Source organism: Chiloscyllium plagiosum, unplaced genomic scaffold (genome assembly GCF_037043375.1).
Source record: "Chiloscyllium plagiosum isolate Xiang-an unplaced genomic scaffold, Cpla_swu_hap1 HiC_scaffold_23, whole genome shotgun sequence".
NCBI lineage: Eukaryota > Metazoa > Chordata > Chondrichthyes > Orectolobiformes > Hemiscylliidae > Chiloscyllium > Chiloscyllium plagiosum.
The window spans coordinates 8366159-8394017 of record NW_028270161.1 but is presented as its reverse complement, the minus strand read 5'-3'; the positions used below and the strand labels follow the sequence as shown (position 1 = coordinate 8394017).

The 27859-nt window shown below is 39.5% G+C and overlaps 1 protein-coding gene across 5 annotated transcripts in view; it reads left to right on the top strand.

The window, feature by feature from the left end:
* Positions 1-27859, top strand: part of sfmbt2 (Scm like with four mbt domains 2) — a 221350-nt gene that overhangs the window by 157625 nt on the left and 35866 nt on the right. For all 5 annotated transcript variants that reach the window (XM_043714123.2, XM_043714122.2, XM_087999352.1 and 2 more), the window contains 5 exons: positions 10195-10308; positions 12320-12362; positions 16704-16765; positions 22199-22338; positions 24248-24357. In XM_043714123.2, coding sequence (XP_043570058.2) covers positions 10195-10308; positions 12320-12362; positions 16704-16765; positions 22199-22338; positions 24248-24357 — 469 coding nt within the window. The remainder of the gene's footprint in view (positions 1-10194; positions 10309-12319; positions 12363-16703; positions 16766-22198; positions 22339-24247; positions 24358-27859) is intronic.

The following is a 27859-nucleotide window of genomic DNA, read 5'->3' as shown; positions in this document are numbered from 1 at the left end:
TTTAATAGCTTAAAAGTATTTGTTATTTTAATGCTGCATATACCATTAGTTTAAAAATACTCTTTCAGATTACTGCCTGCTGACCACATTGAGAGTTCACACTAATTTGAGATTCTTTCTAAAATGCTGTAAGGCGAAAGCTATAGTGAAATGTTCTAATTTTCAGTATTACACACAACTAATTTCAATAAGATTTCTGTCAGAGCTCCTGAGGCATTTTTATGCAGAATTTTACAGAGAATAAAACTTCAGCTGTATAATGATAGTTGGCTTGCAGGAAACTTAAAGTAACTGAGTTAATGCTCACATAACAATGTGCAGACAGAATCATGCATCACCATTGACCACTGCATACAAGACAATCCAGCATATAAGATGGGTTTTTGGGTCCCAAAAATCATTTACTCAGTGTAGGTCAACCTCCTTCCCCTTTTCAGCTGGAATATTCTATAATTGCATTAGCAATATTGTCAATTTCACATTCCACAAATTCATGCTTAACTGACCAGTACCTTGTAACTTGGGACAAGGGATCAAGCAGGCAATATAGGCTGTGTTACGAAGTTGCACAGGAATTTGAGATATGCCAAAATAAGGCAGAATGCAGATAGCAAATTTCAAAGCAAAATCAGTTTTCCAACAAAGCAAATTAGGTATGAAGCTTGTTTCAAGCTAAAAGTTGTAATATTCATCAAATGATTGCACATTGGTGATATTGAGAAACTGATGCAAGAGTGGAAGGAGAAGAAATTGACCCTGAAGATAATGCATAAGACCAGTGGCACCATAAGGACAGGGACCAGCCATTGGTCTGATCTTAAGAAGCATAAATAGGAACGGCTCCTTTGACTATCAGAATATGACCAAAGTGCAATGTATTTTTATTGCAAATAGTCTAAATCAAACCCTAAATCAAGCGAAGATTTCCGAGCAAAATCTAGTTAGTGTAGCCTGTTTATGGAAAGATTGTTAGTATTGTGTATTGTAATCTTGTATCATGACAGAAGACTGAGATCACTCAAAGGCAACCAAAATGACCAGTTTCCAGTGATTCATTAAAGAGCAGCAAAAACATGATTGCCCAATATATCACAACATGGATGAAATGCCCCTGAATTTCAGAATGCCTGGCAACCGATTTTGTGGAGTAGAAATACAGTTATAGCGAAACCTATAGAATGTGAAAGGACGTAATCACTGGCACTAACCTAAGCCAATAGAATGAAATGACTGTCCTTGGAGGCAGCCTGGCAAGCAGCTAGGTTTCTATAGTGTAACTGCACTACTGTGGCCTTTCTGCTTGGAAGACCATTACGACTTGTATTTCTGCTTGCTTTTCCTGTTCCTCTCTGTGCCAGTGGACAAAGCCCCTGATTGCCAACACCACAGGATCCTCTCCTGCCCGGGGCTGAGCAGGTGTCTGGTCTCTGGCTGGCCTCCCACTGTGAGCAGTTTGGGGCTTTTCTTCCTTGGGTAGCTGCCCACAGTTTTGTGAACCCAACATTCCAAATCTGATCGCTCAGTGTATGTGTCGGTATCTGAGCTGATGGGTTGTTGCAGGATACAGGCTTACTGATGCATCCTCTGAAGCCTTGGCGTACTCTTCCTCAGAGCTGAAGATGTGGTTTTGGGTAGAGGTGGCTGCTTCATCACGGAGCTTGTGGATATACCAATGATATCTGCAAAATAAAAGGGAAAAGTTGTCTCAGCCATTAGTTAGAAGTGGTGTGCAATGGATGATGCTAACAGTGGGTTAATGTGAGAGTTGCTGTGGAACAAAGTAGTAATTATTTGATTGGTGGAACATGGATGTCTTGGCTTCCACACAGGTGTGGACCCAATCTTCTCTTCTGTATTACAACACTGTCTCAATTTCTTAATGTGCTACCATCTTGCAATGCACCATTACTGATCAGTTCAGATCTTGCATCACAGTAATTATGGGCAAATAACAGACCTGTTAGTCTTTGGAATCTGCTGCTCCTGAGAAGGCTCTAATCTAATCAGAAAACTGTTAATTGTCCACTTGATCGCTAGTCTTGCAGTTTACAGCATGTTATTGATCTTATGGTTTATTTTGTGTTCCAATAATGAGGTTAATGGCTTGAGCCATCCTTTAATGTCCATTATTACACACACATTTTATACAATTCATGTTTCATTATCTTCTCAAATGAAACATCTTGCCATAACTTCAAATACATTGAATATTTCTCACATGTTGTGAACCATTGTGGCTAGTACATATATCTTCCAGATGGATAAGTGATCTCCTAAAATCTCAGATCTTGTATACCTTATAGAGATTACATCATGCACTGATTAAATGAGAACTATTTCCTTTCTCAAACAAGTGCCAAGTTCCAGTCGCTATTAGAAAACAATACCTTAAAATAAATTACAGTCACTTCAAAATCTGGACATTTGATGTTGGGATACTAATGCTGTCAATCAATGTGAAATCCTTTTCAACTACAGAGAAAACCTGGCAAAATAGCTCCTGCATTTATTAATGGGAACGTCTTTCCATTTTTAATATATGAAAGAATGATTCTGAATTTGTTTTCATTGTAGAAATTATGGGCGGCACGGTGGCACAGTGGTCAGCACTGCTGCCTTATAGTGCCAGAGACCCAGGTTCAATTCCCGCCTCAGGTGACTCTCTGTGTGGAGTTTGCACAATCTCCCTGTGTCTGCGTGGGTTTCCTCCGGGTGCTCAGGTTTCCTCCCACAATCGAAAAATGTGCAGGTCAGGTGAATTGGCCATGCTAAATTGCCCGTAGTGTTAGGTGAAGAGGTAAATGTAGGAGGATGGGTCTGGGTGGGTTACGCTTCGGCGGGTCAGTGTGGACTTGTTGGGCTGAAGGGCCTGTTTGCACACTAAGTAATCTAATCTAATCTAATCTAAAATGATAGAAAAGATCAGAGGAATAGACAGCAATATTTGTTTTAGCTTGGATTGCCAAAAACATAGAAATAATACAAAATAGATTCAAATTGTCTTTCATTTCACATATTCTGCTCCAAAACCCTCCACAGAAGATTAATGTTATTGATGAAGTCTGCAGATAGAATTCATGTTTTCAATTCAATAAGTATTCATGCAGTTAATCTAAGGGATTATCTGACTGAATATTGATAAGCATTACAAAAATATAAATGATCAATTAGGTGATGCTATAAAAATCATGAACAATATTTATGTATACAATTAATACCTGGGAAGTTGTCTCCATCTACATTTCCGATATCTGCTGCATTTAATTTGAGGTAGACGAACAGGAGACTGGAAGAACACAGAAAGCCAGGTAGCATCAGGACGTGGAGAAGTCAACATTTTGGCTGTAATCCTTCTCAGGACTGAGGGTGGATGTAAGGGAAGCTGCAGATAAAGTGGGTGGAGTGAGGTAGCGATAGGTGAACGCAGGTGAAGGGTACGACCTGGTTGGTCGATGGAAGAAATGAATCTGGAAGAAAGGATTGATCAGAGGAATGGAAAGGGGGGCGGGGAACTAGGAAGAGAGTAGGCAGATGGGAAGTGAGGTTATTTGAAGTCGGAGAACTCAATTTGAAGCAAAGAAGGTGCATCGCACAAAATAATTAAGAGTTTGCCTAACTAGTCCTTTGGCTGGCCTCCGTGTACTCCTGCCTTACCTGAAAACCAAAGCACTCAACCGGCTGACTTCCAGTCAGGCAACCTGTAATTATCAAATGACATTTGCAAACGAGTTGACGCTCTACAACATAACTTTCTACCTGTCACTAGATCCAGTAAATGTTCAGGTTTAGTGTGTATAATACATTGGAAGTTTAATGTCAGCTTAGTTTACTGTAATAGTGATTTTAAAATAAATTACAGGATTAAAAATGGTAATGACAAATAGTTATTATTAAAGATAATGATTATAAGTCAACATTTGAAAGAAGCATTTAATCATCATGAAAACTAGGTTTTACAGAGGTTCATTTAATTTTTTCCAGAATGCTTGAGAGTACATGTGGTACTTTAGTATGAGATCCTATAAGTTGGATCGGCATTTAATTGTTTAAACCAATGGCATATATTGTTATGCAAGATTTTATTCTGTCATCGTTCTCTGGTAGTTTTATATAATATTAATAAGATGTAGCTAATAATTACCTAATTAATTCCTTCACTGATGTTTCTTAACTTTTGTGCTATGCAGTTTTTAGATCCTCAAGATCAAAATGTATTTGGCTACATTGTCAGCTTCCCTTTTCCTGGTGTTTAAAACCTTCTGTATATTTTTAGGGATCTCACTTGCTCAAAAGGTAGTGAGATGTTCACACTCACGAGTAGAAGGCGGTGTTTCTGGGCTTGGGAGTCACAGGGAGAGGGGCCAGGAGCGAGGACAGGGGCTTGGTTTTCAGGCATCTCCCTGATGAATGCCCACACCCTTGATCAGGCACTGCGGCATCCCCAGCTGATTGGCCTGTTAACAGGCAGCCTCTAAGACCTATCTGGAGTGGAGTGGTGCTGGAAAAGATCAACTGTGCTTTTCCAGCACCACTCTAATCTTGACTCTGATTGTCAGTATCTGCAGTACTCATGTTCGCTTCGGCCGATCTGGAGCTGAGTTAGTTCCAGCTGTGGCAGGAAGCAGTTTTGAGTGGTCATTAATTGAGAATCCTTTTTTTAAACTCTGTCCTCAAGTTAGTCTCTCCCACATATTTCCCATGAAGGGAAACATCCTTTCGCTATCCACTCTGTCTAGTTCTCTCAGGCTCTTATATACTTCAATAAGATCACCCTCAATGGATACAAGCTCAATGTGACCAAGCTTTCCTAATGAAGCAACCCTGATTTGACAAAGTTCACTGACAGCTATAATAATTATTAAACATTTAAGAGTTAAATCCGGAGCGGAATTGAAAGGAAGTGTTAAAGTAGATGTCGAGATGATGTTTCCTCTGTGGGCAATCTAGTGAGAGAGATCATTGTTTTCCATCTGATGCCCCTTATCCTGAAACTGAGATGAGGAGGAACTACTTCCCTCAAACGTTGTGCATTTTTGGAACTTCCTACCCTGGAGTACAGTGGATTGAGTAAATTTAAGGAGGAGATAAACCAATTTTTAATTAGTAATGGGTTAAAGGGTTATGGGAAGTGGGCAGGAAAGGAGTTCAGGCCAAAATGAGATCAACTGTGATTGTATTGAATACTAGTGTAGACTAGATGGGTTGAATTGCCTATTCGTGCTCCTAGTTCTGATGTATCCCTTTCATCGTACAAAACAACTCAGTGAACCTTTGCTGTACTGCTTCTAATGCAGTTATATCCTCTTTTAAATAAGGAGAACAAAATTGGAATCAAGATGTCATCTCACCAATATGTTGCATAAGATTATCATTGTAACTTTCTTACAAGCTTCTTTTTTTTTCTGGTAGGGGAACTATTTAAAAACTGACTTCTGACATGTTTTTTTCTTTGTATCTGAGTCTACATCATGACCTTTACAATAGTGAAAGAGATTACCTTAGTTATATTAATGCCGTCCTTCATTAATAAGGCACCATCTTATGTAAGCTTCCTCTCTTGTTGAAATGTCACCTAACTTTCAATATTCATGTCCCAGCCTTTTAAACGTCCATGAAGTATTTATAATGCAGCTACTTAACAAATTCAGAAACAAAAAAACTGTTTCTTAGTGGACTGCATACCAAGAAATATTTGTGATAGCTTTTTATATTGTTGATTAAACATAGAACTAAGGTAGACAGTGTATCCATGGTAGACCAGAAACCCTCTTCAGTACTGTATAATTCTGATTCCAGTACAATGCCATTTCTGAAATTTTGATGTAAGAGCATATTTAACTTTAAAACTGTCATGCTTTAGCATAAAGCAAAATAAATCTTCAGAGCACGTTGCATAAACATTTATATTGATGGACATGTGAATGAAATTCAACTTGCGTATCATGAGCAAGAGTCATGTTGACATTCCCTTACTATTTACAGATTTTATTTTTAATGCCTTGGTAACTGGGATGGATTTAACTCTTTAACACTTAGTGATTATTATTGCTGGAGGTGAATAAATATTGTAAACATTTCTCCTGATATTATATCAGGGTATAATGAATTTAAACATCTGCTCAAACACAACATCCTTCTGAGAAGGAAACTTCATATTTAACCTGAACAAAAAGTGTGATGATTTTTGCTCTAATGGCTATCTCATAATAGTGGCAGACTTTGACTGCTCAACTGCTTATTGAGAATTACAGCAACCAAGCCCAGTAATTCAAAATCAGTCAACTCTCATTGGATTTTAGACTATGTAAACTAAAACTGCATCTTGCTCATGGAAATCAGCATCCAAGTGAAAACTGAGTCATCACCCTTATTTTGGTTTGTTTTTAAAAATAAATGTGAACTCAGCCATTTCTCACTAAACTAAATTTCAGACCAAACCCATTCAGCACAGCTGGTTTAACTTTTATTTCTGGCCAGAATTAGTTATGATTCTCCAACAGTAACTTTCTGCACAGTTCCAATAAGTTTCCAGACCAGGTCCATTACACTTCAATTTATTGTAAATTTCAAATCTTTTTAAAATGACACAGTTTTCTTCTGAAATTTCTGTCATGTTTCAGTATAAAGTTGTATTAAAAATCAGTTCTTTTAGTGTGAGATGCAAATTACGCTTACTGTGATACATTTATTAGTTGTACAAGTTATGAAATGAGCCAAACTTTATAAAAGATCTTAAAGTAAGGGAACACTTCAGAGGCAGTGATTATAATATGGTATAGTTCAGTCTACAGTTTGAAAGAGAGAAGTTAAAATCTGATATAATGGTGTTACAGTTAAATAAACGTAATTATAGGGGCATGAGAGAGGAACTGACGAAAATCGACTGGAAGCAGAGCCTAGCGAGGAAGACAGGACAGCAACAATGGCATAGGAGTTTCTGGGTGTAACTGAAGACACAGTACAGAGGTTCATCCCAAAGAAAAGAAAGGTTATCCATGGTGGGGAGGGGGAGGATTAGACAGCCATAGCTGACAAAGGAAGTCAGGAAATGTATCAAAGAAGGAGAGAGCCGATAAAGTTGCCAAGAGCACGGGGAAATCAGAAGATTGGGAAGACTACAAAAACAAACCGAGGATAACAAAGAATGAAATAAGGAAGGAGAGGATCAAATATGAAGGTAGGCTAGCCAGTAATATGAGAAATGCTAGTAAAAGTTTCTTTCAATACATAAGAAACAAATGAGAGGCAAAAGTAGACGTTGGGTCACTCCAAATTGATGCAGCAAGGTTAGTGCTGGGAGAGAAGGAAATAGCTGAAGAACTTAATAAAATACTTTGTGTTAGTGTTCACAGTGGAAGTCAGGAGTAATATCCCAACAATTAAGGAGAGTCACGGGGCAGAGTTAAGTATGGTAGCCATTACAAAAGAGAAGGTGCTAGAAAAGCTAAAAGGTCTAAAAATTGATAAATCTCCTGGCCCCAATGGTCTACATCCTAGAGTTCTGAGGGAGGTGGCTGAGGAAATAGCAGAGGCGTTGATTGTGATCTTTCAAAAGTCACTGGAGTCAGGGAAAATCATTGCTGTAACCCTCTTGTTCAAGAAGGGATCAAGTCATAAGATGGAAAATTATAGGTCAATCAGCCTAACCTTGGTTGTTGGTAAAATTCTAGAATCCATCAATAAGAATGAGGTTTCTAAATTCTTGGAAGTGCGGGGTTGGATTAGAAGAAGTCAGCATAGATTTAGTCAGGGGAGGTCGTGCCTGACAAACCTGTTAGAATTCTTTGAAGAGGTAACAAGTAGGTTAGACCAGGAAAACCCAGTGGATGTTCTCTATCTTGACTTCCAAAAGGCCTTTGATAAGGTGCATCACGGGAGGCTGCTGAGTAAGGTGAGGGCACATGGTGTTTGAGATGAGCTACTGGCATGAATTGAGAATTGACTGTCTGACAAAAGGCAGAGAGCTGGTATAAAAGGTTGTTTTTCAGAATGGCAGCCAGTGACAAGTAGTATCCCGCAGGGTTCAGTGTTGGGGCCATAGCTGTTCACTTTATAAATTATCTGGATGAAGGGACTGAGGGCATACTGGTGAAGTTTGCCAATGATATGAAGTTAGGTGGACAGGCAAATAGTACTAAGATTTAGACAGTTTAGGAGAGTGGTCCAGGAAATGGCTGATGAAATTCAACATGAACAAATGCGAGGTCTTGCACTTTGGAAAAAAGAATACAGACATGGACTATTTTTTTAAACGGTGAGAAAATTCATAAAGCCAAAGTATAAAGGAATCCTAAACCAAGATTCTCTCAAGGTTAACTTGCAGGTTGAGTCCGTGACTAAGAAAGCAAATGTAATGTTGTCATTTATCTCATAAGGGTTAGAATAGAAAAGCAGTGATGTGCTTCTCAGACTTTATAAAGCTCTAGTTAGGCCCCATTTAGAATATTGTGTCTAATTTTGGGTCCCACACCTCAGGAAGGACATACTTGCGCTGGGGTGTGTCCAGCGGAGATTCACACAATGATCCCTGGAATGGTAGGCCTAACATACGATGAACGGCTGAGGATTGTGGGATTGTATTCATTAGAGTTTAGAAGGTTGAGGGGAGATCTAATAGAAATTTACAAGATAATGCATAGCTTAAAAAGGATGGAGGCTGGGAAGTTGTTTCTGTTAGGCAAGGAGACTAGGACCCGTGGGCACAGCCTTAGAATTAGAAGGGGTCAATTTAGAATGGAAATGAGGAGACCCTTCTTCAGCCTGAGAGTGGTGGGTCTGTGGAGTTCATTGCCACGGAGCCCAGTGGAGGCCACGACTTTGGGTGTCTTCAAGGCAGAGATTGATAAATTCTTGATTTCGCAAGGAATTAAGGGCTACGGGGAGAGTATGGGTAAGTAGAGTTGAGATGCCCATCAGCCATGATTAAATGGCGGAGTGGACTCAATGGGCTGAATGGCCTTACTTCTACTCCTATGTCTTACGGTCTAAGTTGACTTTGGCAACTCTCCATGGCTCTGTTTGTCTTAAGTAAGACAATAGAACATAGGTTGCAGTAACAGCCTAGCTCTTTGCGCATGATCCAAAACTACTCAAGGTCTTCATGGTAAGTTATGAATGTTTGTGGATCTCCAAGCATGTAGTTCAGAGTTGCAAAATGAAGCAGCTACTGTGAAACAGATGCAGTTCTTACCAGGACAGGTACAGGGACATTTAGATGTTGTTGCAACCTCCATCAAAGAATGGAATGGATGTGAATTTTATTCAAGGGATAAAAGAGGGTGCTGCATTTCAGCAAAACAGAATTGCACAGTTCTTGTAATTTTCTTTTTATTTTCTTCAAGCTCCTATTTCTTTCCTTCTACGTTGCTATTTATTCAGGGATATGCATTTTAGCGAACCAAGCAATGTGCTCAACTGGAATTTCCAAATTTACAAAATTGAATGAAATTGAATTTATTTTAATTTATTTATTAGTTTGTGTTAAATTGATTGTAAATATATATGTTTGAAAGAAACACCTTTAACAAGCTGGTCAGAATGTGGAATTCTCTGCCACTATCTGTTCTTGAAGCAAAGTTCACAAATTCTTGTTAAAATTGAACATTAAAATCATTTAAGAAGGAGAATGTGAAAAGTATGAAAAAATCATTAGGGCTGTGCGATTGTTCTCCGATAAAATTGCAATATAGTACTAAAAGTCCAATTAACCTGTTTCTATGCAGTAGGCTTCTGTAATGTTCTAGTTCCAAAGCACGCTGGAACAAGCATAATCAAAAAGTACAAAGGAAATAACTTGTTGCATTTTCTCCAGATCAAGCATAAATCAGAAGAGAAAATAATGAAAGATTTTGGACTGGCGTTTTTCATTCGTCCTTTTGATTTTATGCTTTGTCACTGGAGATGCCTGAAAATATCAAGTTCTTTTTGAAGAGGGACTGTTGCAAGTCAGTCGATAAAGTATCAGTTGATAACAAATGCTTTCCATCATCTGATTTACTTAAATGTAACTGGGTTTTCACTTAGTGTTTCTAACATTTTTCAAGGCATAGTCAGACTCTTAATTAGTGAATGTCAAAAGCAAAAAAAACTGCTAATGTTTTTATAGAATGAAATAAAGTTTTTAATCAGAGGACAATATAACAGGTAGTTTTTTTTAAGCAGCTATATTTTTAATGTAAATCCACTTTATTCTAGACTGTAAGAGATCTGTCCCCGAATACATTGTTGATGTCGACTCAATGGATATTTTTCCAGTCGGTTGGTGTGAAGCAAATGGGTACCCTTTGACCCCACCATATCGTGCAGTCTGTAAGTACTATCAAGAAAATACATACTGTTAAGGTAACATCAAATTCATAAGAACTTAACTTGTCAGTCTTTTAGACACTCTTCATCCTTTTTTTTCATTTTGTGTAAATATTGATGCAAAGTTGATTAGATTAGATTCTCTACAGTATGGAAACAGGCCCTTCGGCCCAACAAGTCCACACCTACTCTCCGAAAAATAACCCATCCAGATCCATTTCCTCTACTCTATATTTACCCTTGAGTAATGCACCTAACACTATAGGCAATTTAGTATGGCCAGTTCACCTGACCTGCACATCTTTGGATTGTGGGAGGAAACCAGAGCACATGGAGGAAACCCACACAGACACGGAGAGAATGTGCAAACTCCACACAGACAGTCACCTGAGGCGGGAATCGAACCCAGGTCCCTGGTGCTGTGAGGCAGCAGTGCTAACCACTGAGCCACTGTGCCGCCCTAAACTGGATAAACCCTAACCAGATGAATTTCATTCATGATACCTCGTGATTTAAATTTAATAATTAAAAGATTGTCAGAAGAGGGCCGACTGAGGACAACCAGTTCCCTTCCTGCCCCAGCAATACCTGCAGCGGGATCCATGAGAAATCCTGGGTCTTGTAATACCAGTAACAGCTGCCCACTTCCCTGTGGCACTGCCAGGTGGTCAAGAACTGACAGCTGCTGGTTGGGTGCTGTTCCTCTTTTGGGGTTCTTGATTTGGTGTGCCTTTTGGAAAAGAATGAAGATGATGCTCTTGCTGGCTTTCCAGCTGAAAGATGAGACCCATCTCGCCTCCTTTTAAATACTGCCCAGACAGACAAAACAAGTGACCGCAGTGTGTTAATTTGCAAAGACTGCAATTAGTAGTTATGCTTTAATTCATTTTAAGTTAGGTGCATAGCCAATTTTTGGAGAAGAAAATAATTTTTTTTTTCAGGGTCTCTAAATATAGGCCATTAAACAAAGTTCTTGTTTCACATAGAGGAGTTAATTCTGGAAATGCTTTCAACTTCCAAGACCTGCATAAGAATAAGAGTAATTCTAGATTTTTCTGCTTGGAGCATGTAATACATTATACAATGGAGAAAGACCAAAAGAGTCACAGATAAAAATGAATTTTGTTGTGTGATGGGGATAAAATAACCTAGTCTTTGCAATGACAAAGATATTAAATTAAAAACTTATGTCAACAGCTTCTTGCTTAGAGTTATTTAGCCTGAAATGAGAAATGCCCGTGAAGTCTGTGATAAGGTAATTGATTTTGTGAAGAAGTTGAAAAACAGTGTCTGGATTTTCATTATTGAGGCAGGTAGCACGAGTCAAGAGTTTGGTACTCTATGTTCCTGCATTAGGTGAAAAGGCTAACTAGGATCTTCATTGCAACGATGCCCAGTCAACTCCAGATGATGTTCTGAGGCAGCCATGGGACTTCCTCTAAACCAGTTCACAGTATTGTAAGTGGAGTCTAAATAGTGCCAGAATTAAAACCCGCCTCATGTTTCTAATAGGCTCCCAATTGTACTTGGTGAAATCCAGGCCTATTACTTTAAACTTTCTGATATTTAATCTAATGATATTACAACTCTTCCAGGTCTGGATATTTGGCAACAATCTGACAACACAGGGACAGTGAGGGTGAATAAAATTGGTCAAATAATAGACCTCGATATTGTCATTGTCTAATGTCAGGAAGCATCCTTATATAGACTGATGATGATATTTGTATGATTCTTTTTGTTGTGAGAATGGAATATCTATCATATGGATGTTAAAGTCCATGGCAGGAAAACAGTATAGATGGGGTATGAATGGAACTGCTCTTCATTACTATCCATGTAACCCTATTCTTGAAGATCCGTTTCATCCACATGAACTTTCAAAGCAAAACTGTCCTTTTCCTTTTCTCCAGAAGTAGATCACTTGTTTTGTGTGTGGGTTGTGTAAAACATATTGCAACTCGATGAATTGAGTCTATATACGGTGGATGATCTTCTTTCTATTAATTGACAGGTCCAAAGCAGAAGAAAATTGCAATAGTCCAACCAGAAAAACAGTAAGTTAAGAATTGAATTGTAATCAAGTGGACTTTAATATCTTTGTTGCCCTAATTAGAAGTCTGTTGCTGTACAAAGCTTCACTGTCAACTGTATCATGTTTGTAATTGGTGATTTCGACCGGAGATTGAAATTGCTGCTTTATTTAAATGTCTGATTGCTTTGTAGTGTTTTTTTTTATAATCATTGACTAATTGGAACAGTACCAGCTACACTAATGTGTAATCTAATTTATTTCAAAATAATAAGTTTTAAACATTGCCATACGTTCTCAAAAATCTCTTGTACTGTCTGAAAAATAATTATTTCAGGTCATATGTTTTGCTGCAATGCTTTTTCTAAAAGGCAAATTCTCATTATCAGTCCTGTTAATACATTGGCCAAGATTTTCCTTTTTTTTGACTGTGTGGGGTTGATGTGCTGGGTGTCAACCATCTTGCCACACTGACACCAAGAAAGCTTGCTGTAACGAGTGCTAATCAATATGATAGGATCTGACTAGTGAACAATGGAGAGTTTCTTAACCTAACACTGGCCTTGACAGTGACATCTCAGCTCACCAAAAGAGTTGGCAGCTTTTGGGTCCTGAGGATTAATTGATCAATATCTTTTCTTCACAGGATCCCAAAACAGGAAGCTTGGTCTTTTTCCTTGTATTCTTGCAGGGTAGGGGTTATGGAAAGAGGTGGGACAAGGTGTAGCCACCCTATAATCCCCCACTTATACCATCAGTTGCCTATAGAATGGGGAAAATGGAGCCCCCCCACCTCCAACAAAGGGGGGCAGTTACCAGTACTTATTTTCCAGGCATTCTTAGATTCTGGAAAAGTCCCAGAAGGTTGGAAAACTGCCAACATAAGATCTTATTTAAAAGTGGAAGGAGTCACAAACAGGTAGTTATAGATTAGTTAGCTAATCATCTACTATTGAGAAAATGTTAGAGTCAATTATTATGGATATAATGAACATTTACAAACGCAAAATATGATCAAGCAGAGTCAGACATGAAGAGGAAATCCATAAAGTCATAGAGATGTACAGCATGGAAACAGACCCTTCGGTCCAACCCGTCCATGTCGACCAGATATCCCAACCCAACCTAGTCCCACCTGCCAGCACCCGGCCCATATCCCTCCAAACCCTTCCTATTCATATACCCATCCAAATGCCTCTTAAATGTTGTAATTGTACCAGCCTCCACCACATCCTCTGGCAGCTCATTCCATACATGTACCACCCTCTGCGTGAAAAAGGTGCCCCTTAGGTCTCTTTTATATCTTTTCCCCCCTCATCCTAAACCTATGCCCTCTAGTTCTGGACTCCCCGACCCCAGGGAAAAGACTTTGCCTATTTATTCTATCCATGCCCCTCATAATCTTGTAAACCTCTATAAGGTCACCCCTCAGCCTCCGACGCTCCAGGGAAAACAGCCCCAGCCTGTTCAGTCTCTCCCTGTAGCTCAGATCCTCCAATCCTGGCAACATCCTTGTAAATCTTTTCTGAACCCTTTCAAGTTTCACAACATCTTTCCGATAGGAAGGAGACCAGAATTGCACACAATATTCCAACAGTGGCCTAACCAATGTTCTGTACAGCCGCAACATGACCTCCCAACTCTTGTACTCAATACTCTGACCAATAAAGGAAAGCATACCAAACGCCTTCTTCACTATCCTATCTACCTGCGACTCCACTTTCAAGGAGCTATGTACCTGCACTCCAAGGTCTCTTTGTTCAGCAACACTCCCTAGGACCTTACCATTAAGTGTATAAGTCCTGCTAAGAGTTGCTTTCTCAAAATGCAGCACCTCGCATTTATCTGAATTAAACTCCATCTGCCATTCCTCAGCCCATTGGCCCAGAATTTTATTGAGGACGTAGCAAGCAGGACAGATAAAGAGGAAGCGGTAGAAATAACATATTTGAATTTTCAGAAGACATTTGCTGCAAAGAACAGTACAGCACAGGAACAGGCCCTTTGGCCCATCGGGCCAGCTCCAACATGTGACACCTTTTTAAACTAAAACCTGTTTGCTTCTACACAGTATTCCCTATTCCCTGACTATTCATATATCTGTCAAGATGCCACATTTTAGGCTGATTAATAACATGAGAGCCCATGGTGATGAAGTAGTATATTAGCAGAGATAAAGCATTGTCTAATTAATTGAAGACAGAGTTGGTATAAGAGGGTCATCTTCAAGATGGGAAGCTGTAACAAGTAGGGTGCCACAGGGATCAGTGCTGGAGCCATAATTATATAATATATTAATTACTTGATTGAGGAAAGTGAATATACTATAGCCAGGTTTTCTGATGACAGAAAGATTGGTTAGGTCCTGGACCGCTTCTATCGCCGCTCCCGTACCACCCGACAGCTGGAGGAAGAACATCTCATCTTCCGCCTCTGGACCCTCAAACCCCACGGCATCAATGTGGATTTCACCAGTTTCCTCATTTCTTCTTCCCGTTTCCCCCCCCCATCCCAGCTCCAACCTTCCAACTCAGCACCGTCCTCATAACCTGTCCCATCTGTCCATCTTTCTTCCCACCTATCTGCACCACCCTCCCCTCTGACCTATCACCATTACACCCACCTCCATACACCTGTTGCACTCTCAGCTACCTTCCCTCCAACCCCATCCTCCTCCTATTTATCTCCCTACGCCCGAGGCTCCCAGCCTCATTCCTGATAAAAGGCTTTTGCCCAAAACGTTGCTTTTCCTGCTCCTCTGATGTTGCCTGACTTGCTGTGCTTTTCCTGCACCACACTCTTGATTCTAATCTCCAGCATCTGCAGTACTCACTTTCACCCTAAAAAGGTTGTTTCTCCTTGTGGGAGAGTAGAGAATCAGAGGGCATACTTTCCGAATAAGGGCTTGCACGTTTAAAACAGAGATTAAGAATTTCTTCTCTGAGGGTAGTGAATCTGTGGAATTCTTCACCGCATAAAGCTTTTAAGGCTGGGCGATTAAGTATAGTGAAGGGTGAGAGACAGATTTCAAATCAATAAGGGAATCGAGGGATCTGGGGGAAAAGGCAGGAAAGTAGAGTTGAGGACTACCAGATTTGAATGGTCAAGCAGACTCAAGCTGAATGGCCTGTTTCTACTCTAATATCTTATGGCCTTTTGAGAACAAGTTTGGAAAATGTGTACATCAGGTGAGACGTGCATTAAGTTAGACTGATGTTTCAAATTACCAGTGGTAATCCTCGTTTAGGTTCACATGTAAATTAGGTGAATATTAGAGAGATGCTTTGGCTCATGGGAGGAGAAAAGAAATTGATTTACTGAGGTAAAAGAAAACACTACAAAATAGAAAGGCTAAAGACTATAGAAAGCAGTAGCACTGTAGTGAAGAATAGAGGACTCTTTTTTTTTTTACTGCCCAGTCTAGCTATATGAGCAGCACCAAATGTCCCAGTTCTTTTTAGAATGCATATGTGTTAAAATTTAGAAAGACAATCTTAAGAAAAAGATTGTTTGAAAAATCAGGGTTTAAAGGCAGTTTTTTTGGAAGTCCTAACTGATGTAAATCTGTATAAATTTTCAACATAATAATCCTCCAAATCCCTGGATTAAAAGAAATTGCAGGAGGTATACTCGTAGATCTGTAATGAAAACAACTACCAAAAATAATAAACTGCTGAGGAGTCTTGCTTTCTGATGTCCTCATGATATAATAAGGAAGCTGTTTTATGCCTCCCCGACAATTATTTGAGAAGGCCATGAAGCTGTGCAACACCACACTATCCCTAAGGCAACCATTTGTCTGAAAAATCTCTAATGAACTTCAATTTGGAAATATAAAGATGACTGTTCAATACCAAGAAATAACTCAGTTTATTGAATTAATCAAAAACAATTACTATTTGATTCAGACTGGCAGAATTTGCCAGTGTAACAATTCACTCTGTGTATAGCAACTCAGTTAAGAATAAGCTGTATGTAAAGTTTTGTGAAAGAGTGATTAGTTTTTGGATAGTTTGAGTAAAAGTCTGAGTTGAGTTTGGGTAGTTTCATGATTGCAATATGTTGTACATTTTGGATTCTGACATGCCACATTTATAGATTTTATGTTAGATTTGAATTTTAAGCTTTTACTAAATTTTTGGAACAAACACAACATCTTTAGATATCATTTGGTTGAGGAATATATTGTAATTTTAGGCTAACCCACCCAGTGGGAAACTGATTGCGTTGGATCAATATGCTCAGTAAGTCACCGCACAATATCTAGTCTGAGCTAATAAACAGTATAACTTGTTTTATTCTTGGGCTGTAGCAATACTTCCAAACTTGCAGTTCTGAACTTTACTTGTTTTGTTTTTAATGACAGACTTCATGCCATACCTGTGGAACCCGTCCCTCAGGAGTCTTGCCCGATAACAACAGAAGCTGGTAAGTTACTAATTAAAGGATTTGAATAAATAACATCCAGTGGTCTGATTGCATAAGAATCGAAGTTGGTTGGAGTGATTAAAGGACTAATTTTAATCTAACTTGTCCAGTGGGAACTGGGCAGTTTCAGGTCAAACATCAGTTTTACATCCTGCCTGATCTCATTCCTAGCAGATAGGGCAGGTCTCAATTACACCTCAACAGTCAAAATAAAATATCCACACCAATGCTGTAAGCTTACAACTGAGGACAAATTAGGAAAGTTCATGTTCAACAATCTAGAGATAAAAAAGTTGACTATAATAAGGCAACCCCAGAAATTTCAAAGTAAAGCAGTTGGTAGGAAAATCAAATACGAATACAAGTTTGTTAAAAGTAAATGTGAACTTAGTGAAAAAGACTGAAAAATATTATCTTATCAGGTCATCTTAAATGCAATTATGCTAGGCTGGGATAATTGGTGTACTATAATGTAAGTTCAGTGAGTTAAAAAACCATTTCTTATCCTTGAATTCTTTTCCATGGGTTAAATTGCCAATTTCATCCCTTTAATTGGGCGGCATGGTGGCTCAGTGGTTAGCACTGCTGCCTCACAGCACCAGGGACTCGGCTTCGATTCCAGCCTCAGGTGATTGTCTGTCTGTGTGGAGTTTGTTCATTCTCTGTGTGTCTGCGTGGGTTTCCTCCAGGTTCTCCAGTTTCCTCCCACAGTCCAAAGATGTGCAGGTTAGGTGGATTGGCCATACTAAATTGCCTTAATGTTCAGGTAGGTGTATTAGTTAGAGATAAAAACAAATGTAGAGTAATAGGCGAATGGGTCTGGGTGAGTGACTCGCCAGAGGGTCAGTGTGGACTTATTGGGCCAAAAGTTCTGTTTCCATGCTGTAGGGATTCTATGATGATCTTCTATGATGAATTGCTTGCTAGGAAGGTTAGATTGAGACTACCTCCAGTATTAACTCTTGAGTATTTATATGTCCCTAGCTGTGCTGCTCGTCAAACTGATTGTGCAATCCTGACCCAGTTACCAATTGTAAGTCAGAGGACAGGCAATAAAAATAATGCATTGTTCTCACCAGCAATAATTCCACTGCCTAAGATGTTTACATGATCCTCCTAAGTGTGAGACAGGCACCCTTTGGTACTTCCAGGTCCTTCAAATCTGCAGGTTGGGCTCTGTTGTTAGACAATAGGTGCAGGAGTAGGCCATTCTGCCCTTCGCGCCTGCACCACCATTCAATATGATCATGGCTGATCATCCTTAATCAGTATCCTGTTCCTGCCTTATCTCCATAACCCTTGATTCCACAATCCTTGAGAGCTCTATCCAACTTTTTCTTAAATTAATCCAGAGACTGGGCCTCCACTGCCCTCTGGGGCAGAGCATTCCACACAGCCACCACTCTCTGGGTGAAGAAGTTTCTCCTCATCTCTGTCCTAAATGGTCTACCCCGTATTTCTAAGCTGTGTCCTCTGGTTCGGCACTCACCCATCAGCGGAAACATGTTTCCTGCTTCCAGAGTGTCCAATCCTTTAATAATCTTATGTCTCAATCAGGTCCCCTCTCAGTCTTCTAAACTCAAGGGAATACAAGCCCAATTGCTCCAGTCTCTCAGTGTAAAGTAATCCCGCCATTCCAGAAATTGACCTCGTGAACCTACGCTGCACTCTCTGAATAGCCAGAATGTCTTTCCTCAAATTTGGAGACCTGAACTGCACACAGTACTCCAGGTGTGGTCTCACCAGGGCCCTGTACAGCTGCAGAAGAACTTCTTTGCTTCTATACTCTATCCCTCTTGTTATGAAAGCCTTCTTCAGTACCTGCTGTACCTGCATGCTTACCTTCATTGACTGACAAGAACATCCAGATCTCTTTGTACTGCCCCTTTACCTAAATTGATTCCATTTAGGTAGTAATCTGCCTTCCTGTTCTTGCCACCAAAGTGGATAAGCATACATTTATCCACATTAAACTGCATCTGCCATGCATCTGACCACTCACCTAACTTGTCCAGGTCACCCTGTAATCTCCTAACATCCTCATCACATTTCACCCTGCCACCCAGCTTAGTATCATCAGCAAATTTGCTAATGTTATTGCTAATACCATCTTCTATATCATTAACATATATTGTAAAAAGCTGCGGTCCCAGTACTGATCCCTGCGGTACCCCACTGGTCACTGCCTGCTATTCCGAAATGGAGCCGTTTATCACTACTCTTTGTTTCCTGTCAGCCAATCAACTTTCAATCCAAGTTAGTACTTTGCCCCCAATACCATGCGCCCTAATTTTGCTCACTAACCTCCTAAGTGGGACTTTATCAAAAGCTTTCTGAAAGTCCAAGTACACTACATCGACTGGATCTCCCTCGTCCATCTTCAGAGTTACATCCTCAAAAAATTCCAGAAGATTAGTCAAGCATGATTTCCCCTTCATAAATCCATGCTGACTCTGACCTATCCTATTACTACTATCCAGATGTCGTAATTTCATCCTTTATAATAGACTCCAGCATCTCCAAATAGACTCCAAATAATCACCCAACGCATCCACGATTTCTCGAGCCACCTCCTTCAGTACCCTGGGATGTAGACCATCAGGCCCCGGGGACTTATCAACTTTCAGACCTAACAGTCTCTCCAACACCAATTCCTGGCAAATATAAATTCCCTTAAGTTCAGGTCCTTCAGCCACTGTTACCTCAGGGAGATTGCTTGTGTCTTCCCCAGTGAACACAGATCTGAAATACCAATTCAATTCTTCTGCCATTTCTTTGTTCCTCGCAATATATTCACCCTGTTTCTGTCTTCAAGTGCCCAATTTTAGTCTTAACCATTTTTTTGCCTTTTACATACCTAAAAAAAACTTTTACTCTCCTCCTTTATATTATTGGCCAGTTTACCTTCGTACCTCATTTTTTCTCTGCGTATTTCCTTCTTAGTAATCCTCTGTTGTTCTTTAAAAGCTTCCCAGTCCTCCGTTTTCCCACTTATCTTTGCTATGTTATACTTTTTCTCTTATAACTTTATATGTTTCTTAATTCCCTCGTCAGCCATGGCCACCCATGCCTCCTCCTAGGATCTTTCTTCCTTTTTGGAATGAACTGATCCTGCAACTTCTGCATTATACTCGGAAATATCTGTCATTGTTCCTCCACTGTCATCCCTGCTAAGGTTTTGCACCATTGAACTTTGGCCAGTCTGTCCTTACAATAGCACGTGTAGCCTTGAATATTCATTTCCCAGGCCCTGTCCACTTGAAGCCACGTCTCAGTTATCCCCACAATATCATATCTGCCAATTTCCAAAAGAGCCTCAAGCTCCTCCATCTTATTTCTAATGCTTCGTGCATTCATGTATAGTATTTTTAATTTGTTATTGCCCTCACCCTTCCCATCAACTCCTATTTCACTCAACCTTACAGCATGATCCCTTTCTGAGTTTTCTGCCTCATTGATACAGTTGTCTTTCTTGAATTCCCTTGTTCTAACTTTCCCTCCAATTTCCTTCTTAAACATCCAGTTTGTCCCCTTCCCCCCTCTACTTAGTTTAAACGTAGCTGTGTTGCAGGAGCAAGCCTGCCTGCCAGAATGCTGGTCCCTAACCTATTAAGGTGCAAACCGTCTCTCTTGTAGAATTTATGCTTACTACAAAATATACCCCAATGATCCAAGAATTTAAATCCTTGCTTCCTGCACCAGTTCCCCAGCCACACGTTCAAGTCCATTATCTCCCTGATTCTGGCCTCACCAGCCCCAGGAACTGGAAGCAAACCGGAGATAACCACCCTGGACGTCCTGCTTTTCAGCCTTTTTCCTAGTTCTCCGAAGTCCCGCTGTAGTATGTTCCTCCTCTTCTTCCCGACATCATTTGTGCTGACATGTATCACCACCTCTGGCTCTCCACCTTCGTCCTTGAGGATTTCCTGCACTCTGTCAGTGATGTCTTTAACCTTGGCACCAGGAAGGCAACACACCATCCTTAAGTCCCGTCTGCTGCCACAAAAACCCCGGTCAGTTCCTCTCACTATGGAGTCCCCTATTACTACGGCTCTGTGCGATGTCCGATTCTTCCGCTCTGTCTCCACGCCAACTTTTGATTGACAGACCTGGCCGCCTCGTGGACTGGCAGTGTCATCTGTCTCTACTGTTTCCAAAAGATTCAACTTGTTCCTGACAGGTACTTTCCCCGGGGTCTCTTGCACCTGTCTCCTTTCTGCCTTCCTCATCGTCTGTTCTCTTCTGCTCTCTTCTGGTACGATTGGTGTAATAACCTCGCTGAAGGTCTTGTCCAGAAAGATCTCGTTCTCTCTAAGGATGAGCCTAAGGTCCTCGAGTTCTTTCATCTGTGCTGCAATATGCTCTGTCAGTAGCTGAACGTGCACACACTTTCCACACTTATACGAGCCAGACACACCAGAGTCGTTGACCTCCCACATCAAGCACGTAGCGCACTGAACCAGCTTGGCAGTCATGTCTTCACCCTCTTCAACTGTGGCATAATCACTTCACTCAACCTCCTTGTCAAGGAGTCCTGAGCTAAAGCCTCACTCTTGAATCCACAGGAACTTCCTTGGACCCTCTTTTTGGGGCAAGTCTGTGGACCTTTAATTTAGGTTAGAGGAGGTGGGAGGGAGGGACGCCCTACTTTGTAGGACCTGGGGTCTAGAACACACCCACTCAAATAACAATCACTTACCTTCCCAACTGGCTTTGCGCTCTGCCTTCACTTCCGCCCAGCTCCCGCCGCTCTCTGATGCGAAAAGACCGTTGGCGTCAAGGTAAGTTCTCAAATAACAATCACTTACCTTCCCAACTGGCTTTGCACTCTGCCTTCATGTCCGCCCAGCTCCCGCTGCTCTCTGATGCGAAATGTTGTCACTGTGCTTGACTGTCCTCTAATAGAGGACTTGCATAGGAGAGTCAGTTATGGTTTTCATATACAGCCACTAAAGAGGGGTTGAGTGGAAGAGGCTGAAGCAAGTCAATTTTTTTTACCTTCTCAGGCACGTTGTGAAGCAGGAAGAGCTTCTGCCTGCTCGCCAGCTGCCAGTCTGCCAGTTTCAGACAGTAAATTAAATCTCCCCTCTGAAGAGACCTGGGAATTGATGTTGTTTGGGCCACATTAGTTTGAGCCCAAGACAGTTTGCTGCACCTGTTCTCTACACTCAGTCATATTCCCCTCCCAGATCAAAATCAGGACTTTGTTTTTCTTTGCTTTTCTCTGTTGATCAGTTGTATATCTGCACGTTTTCAAACAAAGATAAGTATATCTTTATTTAGATTGTAAACACTAGCTTTCATTTATTTTATTGTTTACTTCCTTTGTCTAACATTACAGGTTTGTGTTATGGTTAGGTCTCTTCAATTTTAATATAGCTAATCATAACAAAACCCAAATCATGGAAAAGTTTATTTTCTTTCTTTATGTAGGTACTACCAATGGCAAGTACTGCTGTTCCAAAATATATTTCAATCATCGCTGTTTCTCAGGTCCATATCTCAACAAAGGACGAATAGCAGAACTTCCTCAATCAGTTGGACCTGGAAAATGTGTGCTTGTTCTGAAGGAGGTAGGCTGGATCGAAACATGAAAACCAGTTACTTAACTAACAGGAATACTCAAAATTGAGGGCTAATATTTTCTAGAGAAAGCCAAAATGCCCATTGGTTCCAAATTTAGAACTTCATGACAAATTGAAATTCCACCCTCCAAATTAAACACGTGTAATAACTCTAATGTTAACTGTAGTAAATTAGTACGCTTGGCAACAAAAGAGCATGAATTACAATTAAAGCCCGAGTAGTATAGATAGAATGAAGAGGAATAAAAAAGGAAAGCATGCATGAGAAGGAATCTGCCACCTGGAAGGAATCCAGGTTCCAACCCCTTTGTTCAGCCATGACCTCTTGCTATGTAATTTTTAAATGCAAGTGATCTAATTAGCCAGGAGGTGAGCCCATCATTCAAATAGAAACACCCAGGAGCTTTCAGGAGGGAGGAGCTGCCTGCCTGCCATCAGTACCTAAGGCAGAGAGCTACCGTGATGGAGGTTACTGCTACCTTGCTGAATAGAGCAGGCAACTCATAACAAGGCCAGGAAGTGGAAGCAAAGGAAAGTGGCTATTCGAACAAATTCAAATTATAGCACTGGACCTGATGCCAGTGGCCCATCAAATTTCCATTTTTAACACACAAAAATTACATTTCAAACCTTCCTGCAATTAACCCAACAGCTGACCAATAACATGCACCAGATTATTCAGGTTCACCAAAATAAAAATTGAAACTCGTGTTCCAAACTGTACCTTTTCAGATGCTTGTTTAGCACCTTAAATGAATTTTCAAGACTGTGTGAATAGACCATATTAATGGGATTGACTGGATTACTCTACAGAAATCAAACATGAATTTGATGGGGTGAATGGTCTCTATCATAACTCATGGTGTATTGGCCCAGTAATATGGTGACAAGCAGGTTTTGTGTTCCCTCTCTCCACCTGCTCCTTGAGAATTTGGCACAATCTCAGAGGCATCATGATTGCAAAACAACCTCCAGGTCTGCAGTTTTCAAATCACACCCGCAGTTTGTTTTGATCCCACAGACATTTGAAAATTCAGCCTTGAGAGGGAGCAAGAGAATTGCTGTTCTTTTGAACTGGCAACGAAATTCATTGAACTTTGGGTCTGAAACTCTATTAAATTGATTGTAATTCAAAATTAGTAATTTTACTCCTGGGTATTTGAGTCATTAGTCAGTCACCAAAGATTGGTCAAAAATGAATGAATTAATTGCCTTGCGATGCAACTATTTAAAAAATCATAATGTTTTTTAATTCCTTCTTGTCGATAGTATAAACTAATATTACAAAACATGCTATTGTTGGTTTCAATTTTATAAACAGCATGCACAAAAAGAAAATTAAGGAAGAATCTCCATTTGGCAAATATGTCACACTTTGGAACTTTGTGCAACATTATTTACAGGAGCAACCACGTTTGATTTTAAAAAAAAATTCAAAGACACTCCTGAAACATGAAAAACCATGAGTGCACTAAGGTCATAATTTACTGTGGATGTAATTCTGTATGTTGCAAATCTATTTAAACTAATACAGTCTGTCTTTTCAACTTAATTATTTCAATTTAATTTATTATTTGATATTCTGAACTCATCCAAATGAATGTTGAGAAGAGTTCTGAACTAGTACAAGTTGCTGTTCCTGACTTATAGCCTTCTAGACTATTAACATCAAGCAGGACTTAGGATATGACCTGCTAAGAGAAGCCTCATTAAAGTGTCTTGTAGAAAGCCAATCTTTTAGCATTGTCACCAGATGCATAAAAGAATTTCAAATAATCAATTTCTCATATACTTGAAATATTCAGACAAAATGTGTAAACCCTTGATAATTTGATTTTAATTTTAAGATCATTAGCATTAGAATTGATCTTTGTACTTTTTGTTGCCTTTAAAATAGGTTCTTACTCTATTGATTAATGCAGCCTACAAACCAGGCCGTGTGCTACGGGAGTTGCAGCTTGAAGATGACCCAGAGTGGAACTGTCAGGAAGAGACACTGAAAGCCAAGTAAGTGGAACCTTGCTTACATGAAGATGTGACTAGTTGGTTTCAGAATAAGTACGTTACTGAATAATATTGAGTAAATAACTCGTACTATGTACAAGCTGTGAGTTGCAAAAGGTAACTCGCCTGTTTTTCAGTCAACCACACATGCTGTTATGCACCTTTATAAATCACAATTTTTGATGTTTATCAGCTTAATTCTTTCATTCAACTGAAAGAAGAAAGCAGCAGTTTCCTGAATACTTCCTGTTACAGAAGTATGATACACACATTGTGGAACAGGTGTCCTGTACTCTTGCGCAGTTGCTTCATAGTTATTGAGTATTGTATTGGAACTGTCAGTGCGCGTGCTGTGAAATGATAAAAGTAGCAAGTTACGAGTTGCCTTTTAATCACAAGTAATCTTCAAAAAGTGCATTTAACTTTATACAACAGTAAAATACGTGACTATTAGTTGAAGCTAGTTCTTTAAAACACACACAGTGCATACAAATAATATTTTTAAAAATATACAATACATTGACACTGAATGTGCAATGTCAGTAGGCAATGGAAGAAGGCACAATCAGACATCACTGGCAGTTACACTGAAAAATAGGCTGCATCCCTGATATATAAATTCAATTTAACTGTGCCTTTGAAATTGCTGAGTTATTACAAAAGATATTTGCAGTCCTCTTGCATTTGTCTAAAGGAACAGGGTTGCTGAAAATCTTGAATAAAGGTAGAAAGTGCTGGAAGTATTCAGCAGGTCAGGCAGCATCCATGGAGAGAAACAATTACAATTTAATGTTAATTGTGATATTTTATTCTAACCCTAACCCTATCACAGGTGTTATTAGGTGGATGTTAACGTAATTCTAGCCAAGGGTTTTGGGCAGAGGTGGGGAACCTTTTCATGTTGGAAGGCCGCATTATGTTAGTTGTAATCTAATAAGGCCGCATCCAAGAAACTTCAATTATACATTCTTCAAAATTCACATTATTTTGTAAAAATCTAACTACTATGTACTTCTAGAGTTGCATTATAACTAAATCATGAACATAGCAGGTGTCGAAATAGCCCTTATGACTTACCAATTGTTTAATTGTGGCGGTTAGTTTGTGAGGATTATTTCATTGAATTTTCTTTTACTGTCTGGTATTTTAAATAGATTCATTTTAAGATTAAAATAAAAATAATAAAGGTAAAAAAAAATTAATAAAATGTAAAAGATTTGTTCTGTAAAATTTGTATTCATTCAAAAGGCCACACACAATGGCCTAGAAGGCCGCATGAGGCCTTAAGGCTGCAGGCTCCCCACCCCTAGTTTTGGGCTTTTACTTGTGAAATTCACTGAAAAAGCATAATTTCTGTATAATTAGCATTTTTTTCTTAAAATAATTGACCGATTTGGTAAAACAACTCTCGAGACTGCATTAGCACCTCATTAAGGTTAATGTTCATATATATTCTTTAATCAGATTTGTTTTATATCAAGATGTATTGTTGGAAATTTATAGAGTTTATACTTTGCATTATTAGGTTTTATAGTATGATGTTTGATCACAGAAAATGCTCTTATTTTATTTTTTCTGACTACAATGTGAATGTAGAATTAGCTGCCAAAAGCATACAAAGTACACTACAAGGTTTTATACTTTTAAGTGCTACCTGTTTGAAACTATAAGTTTTTGGCTTGCTCATAAAAGAAAAATTAAAACAACTGATTTTCTGTTTGTGTAGAGTATGTTTAATATTCATATTGAACTGCTGAAGGCAATTACTTTGAAAGCTTTTTTGTAAGTAAAAGCATAATTAGCATGTAAAAGACTAGAAACATAGAATAGTTGAGCTTTTTTGTTTTGATGCAGTAAATACAATGACTAATCAAGTTAAGTTGTCATGACTAAATTAAGTGTGTAGAAATAAAAACAGCTAAAGGACATAAATAGATCATTTTTTAAAAAGGTAACTTATTTTAGCTTTCAAGTGAATGTAGCATTCTTTATATGGTCCCTACCCCCTTTGTCTTGGTCTGGCCTAGTCCATAACACTCAAAACATTCCTGAGAAAGCAACCCAGACCATAACTTTGCAATTTGTTTCAGTAAGTGTACAGTGAAAATTACTTGGAGTAAGTGAGCTAGGTTGACTCCTAGATTTTAAAACAGACAGAAATTTATTCACAAAATTTCACAATGAAATACAAAGAACAGAATAAAGAACCCCTACAGAACTCAGTCCATCCAAACTAGACCTAATTATGCTGTTCTGAATATACACAACAATCCCAATAAGCAAACACTCTTGAAAAACAATATAAGAAATGGAACAGGTGCTTACAGGTTGAAGTTAAAAGGGCAGAAAGAGAGAGAACCTGTTCACACAATCCACTGCTGAACTTCCCAACTTGTTCTGGACTGAACTAAACTGCTCAGCTAGAGAGCTGACCACTCCCCCTTCATTACACAGGTCACTTCCAAAACATGACCACTGTGGCCTGAAGTCTCATCTGTCTACACATAAACAAAAAAGCCTCTCAATACCCTTTAATCTCTGTACCAAACCAAACTAACTGGCACTGATAGCGGTTTATTACCCCTCTGGAAAAAAACAATGACATAGTATGCTCGAGAAAAGGATCAGCGTTTAGAAAAACGAAAACAGCTTTGTGACACACTGTACCACAAAGCTCTCAGCATATCCTTTTCTTCAGCAAGCATTTTGAATATTGACTAGTTTCCTGCCAGAGGTGTTTGCTTTATGGCATGGATCTCTGAAACAGTCAAGTTGTTCCTTAAAGCCAGATAATGATCAACAATTTCCACATATATAGAATTTCTTATGCTGAAAGGCAATAAATAGATATTATGTATCAATGCTGAAATGTTGTGCTGAATTTAATCCAGCACTTGGTGGGAAATACTGCAGGTGGGCCCATTTCATCATAGTGGTGGTCCTATGGCCAAAGCACCCCCCCCAGTTAAGTCGGAGTGAAAGAGATTGATATGGACGTCCTAGGCGAAAGTGAGTACAACAGATGCTGGAGATTAGAATCCAGATTAGAGTAGGGTTGCAGGTCAGGCAGCATCCGAGGAGCAGGAAAATCAACATTTCGGGCAAAAGCCCTTCATCAGGAATGATATGGAAGTCCTGCCTGTCGATTAGGCTCATTAATGAGTCAATTTGATACACTTTATTCCTGAACCTAATTTAGTGATGGCTCAGGAATTAAATGGAGATGGGACAGTTTTACTGTGCCTGCAAATGTCACCGAGAAAACCTTGTCAACTTTGTCACTGATCAAGTTGCCAGACCATTGGGCTGCTCTCTCATTAAAGAGGAACGACTGATGGTAATTTTATCTCAGGCAAGGGGAGAGGTTGAGAAGGAGAGTTCTTCATGGTATCCTCTGTCAGTGATGGGAATTGAACCCACACTGTTGGCATCACACTGCTTCACAAGCCATTTCACAGGTGATACTTTGGTCCCTTGCTGCCCGGTACTCTGTGCCCAATTAAAA